At 37.3% G+C, this 7,591-nt stretch overlaps 1 protein-coding gene across 1 annotated transcript; it reads right to left on the minus strand.

Annotated features, from left to right (window-relative positions):
* Positions 1–3,798: 3,798 nt before the first annotated feature.
* FAM162B (family with sequence similarity 162, member B) lies at positions 3,799–7,354 on the minus strand (the record flags this gene model as incomplete). The annotated part of the gene is made up of 3 exons (XM_010186059.1): positions 3,799–3,897; positions 4,130–4,238; positions 7,243–7,354. Coding segments are annotated over 3 exons (320 nt in total), but the record flags the coding sequence as incomplete, so codon positions are not given.
* Positions 7,355–7,591: the final 237 nt, after the last annotated feature.

Consider the following 7,591-nt stretch of genomic DNA (forward strand, 5'->3'; position numbering starts at 1 on the left):
TTGGAATGTGAAAAATATTTATTGAAATTGTGAAACTTTTATGCATTACTTACTTTACAACACACTGTTGGAATTTATTTATAAAATGTATTTAAAGATGTAATAGATATACATATATAACGCTAATTACCTAATATAATATTGAATATATGAAAAAGCTTTTTCTGAATTATGTGGGAAGAGGACTATTTCAGAGGTTTTCAAATTGAAATCAGCAGAGAGCTTGCTGGTCATTTGATGTTGGCTCTGCAATTAAAGCTGCTAAGTGGCATTAAAAGTCAGCCACAAACACAGTACTTTTCTGTGGAAGCAGCTGCTGTAGTTACCACAAGGATGCTGTGGTTATGAATGGCAGAAGTGGTGATTTGTACAAATCACCAAGGAGATGGTTTACAGCTGTCTCCTGTCAAAATGTGGTAACACCACTTTAGTTTGAGTAGTGTAGCAATGTTTGCCTTTCTAGTACGGTAGCTTCTTAGAAGTTCAGATGATAAGTGGCTTTTTGTTAGTTGTATTTATTTTTATTTTTTTTTTTACCAAATATGCTACCGCCACTTGAATTGTTTTTTAAGTTAACTAATTCAGTTTTCTTTTGGTGAGATAATAGAAATACTGCAGTAAAGAATGAATAGCGAATCACTCCTTTCCAGTTGAAGGAAGAGTTTGTACTGTAAATAGTGTTAAGTATGTGGACACCAAAACTAACTAGAAGTTAGTCATCTAAATATTTAGGCTTTACAATGTACAGTGTTTGCTGTTAAACAGTAACAGAAATAGAATTCGAATATTTACAATAACAATTTTGAATACAGAAAAATGTATGCTCTGCTTGGACTTGCGTATAAGTAGTGTTTCTGCCATATTAGTAGTATATCTCGTTTGGATAAATTAATACTTTGGGTTAACTCTAAAGTATGATTATTTTTTTTACCTGTAATTAATGTATTAACATCAGACTCCTGGGCTAAGTGAAATCTGACATATGAGAGCATTTCATGCTTCATAAAAAGCTGCAATTTAAACTTCAAATTACTTACCCCATGGCACTGTGCTTGTCACTAAACAATATTTTAATGCGCTGAAAAATACAGGTTAAAGGTGGTATCATTTACAGTACCATTTTATATTTAGGTTTTTTTTACTTGCAAGTTAAGATTCTAAGATGTTTCACTTTGATGTTACAGCAATATATAGTATATTGTAATTAAATGTGGGACTTGAAGTGGATTTTTTAAGATTAATGGTCAGTTTTGACAAAGATGTAACTGGGAGGAAAGAAACCTCTTTTGGAAGTCTTTTTAGTGGAAGATAGAAATGTAAGAAGTGTATATAGGAGTGCTGTTACTTTATGAACTCTGAATAATGAGATATTTTAGCAAATGACACTTTAAACCTAGATTTGTACAGCATACAACAGTTTTGAATAGTGGGATAAAACTGAGTACAGCTGCCAAATTTTCATACAACATTAGATGATTGTATTTGTGCCCTTTTTACTCTCATAGTTTTAGGTTTTCATATGCTGACCTTCCTTCCTTCCCCCACCACATCTGTTCAAACTACAGGGTAACAATCATGGAAACCTACCAGGATTACTAGTAAATGCTGAATTTCAATGTTCTTCTAGTGTAAGAAAATTATTCAGGTAACAGGGTATTCCATTGTTTCTAACAACCTTGTTTTGATAATACTACATTACCAGCTGTGCCTGCTTTTTATTTGGAGAACCCTGTAAAAACTGCATTTGTAAGCCTCTCTTAATTTAAACCATATTTGAACTATAAAGATCTTGATTAAAAGACTTGAAAATTAAGAAAAGAGGGGACATTTAAAGTATTATATTTGTTTTGAAAGAATGTCTTCGGTTTTGTGGATATATTCTTCTATGTGTGAATGGTTAGTGACTGCACTTTACGCATTTAGATAAACTGTATTTCATGCCTCTGATACTTTTAAATGTAACGGTTTAAAAGGGAACTAAAATGGATGGACTTTGGCTAATGAAAACCATTCTTTAAACTTAACATTTGGTTAACCCTATTTTTTTTTTTTTAATAATGAAAATTCTTCTTTAAAGGATTAATGTTCAGGATGACCTCTCCTGTATTATGACTGGGTTTACATCACACTGTTAAAAAGCACATAAATGAACAATATAAAACCAGAGATGATGACTTAAGGTCAGCTCTGGTGTAGTCATTTGCAGGTAGGGGTGTGATATGATGATATTGCCTAAACAGAAGAAACAAGTGTGGAAAAAGAAAAATTACTGAGAGAAGAAAATCTCCTTAAGTTTGGTGTTTTATGTGGAATCTGAAGTGCCCCGTTAGTTGCAAAGTGTGTTTAAAAATACAGGGTTTTGTTTTTTGTGGTTTTAGTTTAAATTAAAAGGGTACCATTTGTTCTGCTTAAATGTGAATACTAACTAGCTAATCTATGCAACTATGCAAGATACTTTTTTTTAGTTCCCTACTCTTGATACACTGAATCATATCTGATTTTTTCATCATTGCACTTTTGTCTGAGGACTGGTTCATACAGCTTTTTAATTTTCTAGTATTTGCTTTAAACACTTGCTAGCAGCAATCAGAAAACAGTAATAATGTTGGCACAGAAATAAGTTAGCTGCAGAACAAGTTTGCAACTGGAAAATATTTATTGTTGGGTTTGTCTTTAAAGATAAAATAGAAAAGATGCACTATTGTCTTTCCTCCATGGTTAGTTCTCACTTGATTTAAAGTTATTAAATTGTACAGCTGAGGATTTTTGTAATAGGTCTGCCAATTGATATGTGGAGTTTATCTGTGACCTCAAGAGTTCACTGAAATCTGGAATGAGAAATTTCAGTTACTTATGGCACAATATCTTCATATAGTGTGTGGGAACTAAAATACCTATACTAACTTCAGATAGTAATAGTGCATCTTTGAATCCAGGCCAAAGGCCCATTACTGTAACAGAACACATATGAGTAGTATGCAATATTATGGAATGTTAAATCTCCAAATACAGTACAGAAACCAATAAAACCTATTTTGCAGATGTTTATTGTATTTATTTAGTGTTTCAATTAAGTGTGGCTTCTTGAACTAGAAAACACGAATGCCATTTTGAGTACAGTGTTGAGGCAAATGAATTCAAACTGGCTGATTTGTGCACTGTAAAACTAGGCAAGTGTACAATAACCACAGCCCTGCCTCTGCCTGCAGAACTGACCACTTTGGGAATACCCATTAAGTTTATAAGGAGTTGAGAATTTGTGGAATTACCAGGCCGTTTCCTGTCCTCTCACTTCTTCCAACCTTCCCAGTGTATGAGTTGTAATACCCTGGCTTGCTACAGTTTGTTCCTTATTTAGAATTGTGTAAATTTCCTTATTTTTGTGTTTTTCATACTTTGGCTTCACTACCACTTGGTCTTTGCTGCATTTAACATTTCATTGAAAAATACCACTAGTTTTTCTGTAAGGAACTCTTTTCTCTTAAGATAAGCCTGAAAGAAAGTTTTAAGACGGACTGGAAACTTGGCTTTCCTGACATTCTTAGGAAACTACCTCATCTCCTTTGAAGTTATTTACTGCTTTTAATCATGTACGAAGCATTCTAATTTTAATAATTTGCTACAACTACATCAAGAATCTAATAAAAGAGACCTTCCATTTCTTTCTGTCATCCAGTAACTACCCTTGTTGGCTCCAGTCTGTGCAATGCTACAGTTACCCATTTATTAGTGAAATTCAGTAACCAGTCTCAGCAACAGTTAGGTCCACTCCTAGGAGGATATTTGGCAAGTATGAAGTTACTTGGTCTTTGACTCCGCTGCTAGTGCAGCTTCTTTCCTCCACTTGGCTTTCTTTGCCAGGTTCCAGCTTGTCAAGGACTCGTGACGTGCAGCAGCCTGCGGATGTAAAACATCTGCTGAAGGGCAGCATAGTAGGAGAAACAATGCACCTCAGGGAAAGCGGCCCAATCTCGGGAGCAGCCAGCAGCTACTCACGTTTCAAGGGTGGCAGGAACGTAAGCTAAAACTAGGGTAGGTGTAAGTCACTGCTGTTGAAGTTTGTCTACTTTTCACAAAATTCCCTCATCTTTAAGTATGCTATGTATTGACCAGCTAGTGCTGTACTCACCTTTTTAGCGGAGGCAATCACTGCAAAACAGGCAACAACTGAGAGTCCGATCATGATGTAACAAGCTTTAACTCGAGCTTTGTTTCTTGCCTTGTCTAGCATCTCTGGCCTGCAATTAAAGTTATGGAATTGAATCATTCCAAAACTGTGAAGTGTCTCTTCTTCAAAGCATCATGTGCATAACGTCACCTTTGAAAAATAATCAAATTAGCTTCTAAAACAAGCATCTGCAGCTTGCCATGATTGGTTATGTACCACCCAAGAACTTTGCATTTTCTGACCATAATCCATTTCCAGTGAAAAAGCAACATTTAATGGATTTGAGCTGGTTTGATGGGGGTTTTTTTAAGCTGAAAAAAAAATAAAATCAAAATTGCTTATGCAATAAATATTCACACTTAAATGTTTAGGGTATATATACCAGAAATCATATCTTAAGCACTAGAAATTTAATCAGTTTTATCTACTTTAAACAGACGGCGAAGTATATGAGGTTTCAACCAGATGTGAAAGAAAGTTCATTTTATTCAAAATTAACTTTAGAAATTAATTACTGTCATTTCTAACCTGCTGAGATGGCATTCTGTGTACTGTAGGCTAGGGACTTTACACACTTGGAGAGGTGATTAAAACAGAGTTTGTACTGCTATAAGCTAGACTCTTTAGTCAGTTCTTCAGAAAAGAAGCAGTTTTATTTAAAATAGGCAGCTGATATCAGCCCTCTCACTATTACAGAAACACAGACCTCATCAAGAGCTATCTACATGATTATTTTTGCTGGTCGCTAAAGGCAAAAGTAATGAAAAATGCCCTGTATCTGGCAGTGCCTGCTGCATAAAGGGCCCTGTACAGCCCAGCAAGCTCTGCTGGTGCAGCTCCCGTTGCCACCCTCACTGTTCTGAGAAGCAGCGATACGCTGCGTACTGCAAGAATGGGCAGTATGGGAAATCTCCATATCAGTAAAATTGTTTCAAAACTTGCAGCTAAGTAATTTTCTGAGTCAGAAATTGTACTTGGTAGTATAGTTTTTTAAAATGTTCATTATAATGCTGGCTGTGCACTATTTTCCTTTCATGAATCACACTGGAATGCTTTATATGTATAAAGACACTTATGAATAAGATAGCATATAAGTATACATAATATATATATATGGTTTTATACATATATATAAGTAAAAAGGATAGTTGCATAAAGAATTGATTTAATGTTGTGAATAAAGATTTTGCAATGGTCTCTCCCCTCTTTAAGAAGGATGAGTGGTGGGATGGGGCAGAGCTTGGGGTTTACAGTGGAAGTTCTGTCCATGGAAGCGTGCACCAAGGCTGAGGGCTTCAAGGCTTCTCTCAAAGACTTGGTGCAACAGGGGAGGACCAGTCTGACGACTGACTGGGCCATGCTACCTCTTCCCTGCCCAACACGCACATACAGATGTGTTGTGCATGCCACATTTCTTGCGGATCACTGACAGTGCCTGCAGTTCTAAGGAACAGCTTTTGTTTTGTACAATGATAAACACACATCATCTTTAAAATGAACCGCACATCAGACTAGCTCATAAAGGAATTAATCCGCTAATCCATTTATAGCAACAAAGCAAAAACATAAGTGTTATTAGTCTGGCTTATTAGCCTAATCTTATTTCACAATGCACTAATTGAAACTCTTCTGAAGCAGATTTTCACTTTCTCCCTGCTTTCTGCCTCTGCTTTAGGGAAAACAGACCTGATTATGTTCTTCCCTAATTGCACATTAGGGCCTTTGCTACTCAATCCTTAATCAAGAGGCTGCGTAAACCTCTGCTGATGTCTGTAACTGCTGTTTAAAAAAAAAAAAAGGGCAAAATAAAAACAACAAAACAAAAACCTTGCAAAACAAAAAATCTCCACAACAACCCAAAACCTGAATAAGAACTGCAGATTTGACTGTTGGTACAAACTATCTTCAGCAGCTAGATCGTGTTCAAGGGCAACAGTATCTTGCAATTCTTTTTTTTTAATATTTAAAGCAGTTATAGAGTTCAGCTTAAATTACTCACAATTAACTTCTTCTATTACTATTTATGATCTTACAGTTCTAAAAAGTCTTTGCTCACTCAGAAAGCCCATGCACTTGACAGTTCAACTACTGCACAGAACCAAGCAATTAGGGCATATGTGTATGGACTGGCAAATGTGTGTCTTTATAAACACCTCCCAATGACCTGGAGAGCTTTTAGAGCTTCTGAGACCTGTCTGAACCTTCCTCTAGGGCAAGATGGTGGGACTAGCACAGTGCAAGAGAGGTGAGACAGTGGGAAGCCAAGAAACATCAGTAAAACTGTCAGGAACCAACAGAGCAGGCAGAGGATGAACCTGTTGCTTGACACAGCTCTGTACGCTGCTTACACCCAACATATCGCCCAAGACAGGGAGATGCTGTGATGATAAAAAGTAGTATCCTGAAGAAAGACATCTAATATGCTATTGAGCATCCTAAGGAAAAGGCAGCCATGACCATTACAGGCGTTTCATGTGTTCAGTGACTGACTCCCTTCAGGGATGCTACCTTTCAGCAGGTCACCATACCACAGAATCAGTGTGTTTTGGGTGGGAAGGGACCTTCAAATATCATCTAGTCAACAAGAATGGGAGGCTAAGGCTATCTCAAGTACTTGTTTTTCCTCAATGCGGGATGTTTCTCTCATACCCTCCTTCTCTGTTTTTCCTCAAATTCGATAATAAATCATAATTTGTTGGATGTAATCATTCAGTGACAGCTCCCTTAGAACTGTTCATGGGAGCTGTAAACAGAACCTATTGTTTACCAGTAACATCCTTCTCTAATTGCACATTAGGAATAAGCAAAATAAACAACCCAGCATATAAATGTAGCTGAGACTATCTAATCAGATGGATCCAGTTCTTAATCTCAGGCTCTGGGGACTCCAGTAAGGAACATTTTTTCATCTTAACCTCTAACCAGGACAGGAAATTCTTTTGCCCTCTGATTTGTTTCCAAGTTTTCAGCGTTGAAAAACTGGTTCAAACTCTGTGGAAAAGTTTTAGGCCAGGGTCACATCACCGCTTTCCCTTCAACTCCACATTCCCCTTGGACACGGGCTGCGCACTTACGGGATCCTTGGAGGAATCTCATCTTCCGTCTTGAAACGTCCAGTCCAGAGGAGGATTTTTTTGTCAAACTTCGAAGGTTTGTAACTCGCAACCACCTTGTGAGCCTGCTCAGCTTCAAGATTATGGAAAAAAAACACTTTGTCAAACCATGGCGGGTAGTAACGGTGGAAGGGGAAAACCCCTGCCTGTCCTGGTCACTGGAGGAGTAGCTCGCAGATTAAACTTCCAGGTCCCCGCTACTCAAGAGTTACCTCCACACAGTTTCTTCAACACCCTCGCATGCAATGAGTGGCTCTGCGGGTCTGCTGCGACCTCCCCGCAGCCTGCGGGTGTGGTACCCAAGCCAGCA

This window comes from Mesitornis unicolor, unplaced genomic scaffold (assembly GCF_000695765.1).
Source record: "Mesitornis unicolor isolate BGI_N332 unplaced genomic scaffold, ASM69576v1 scaffold31476, whole genome shotgun sequence".
NCBI classification, from domain to species: Eukaryota; Metazoa; Chordata; class Aves; order Mesitornithiformes; family Mesitornithidae; genus Mesitornis; species Mesitornis unicolor.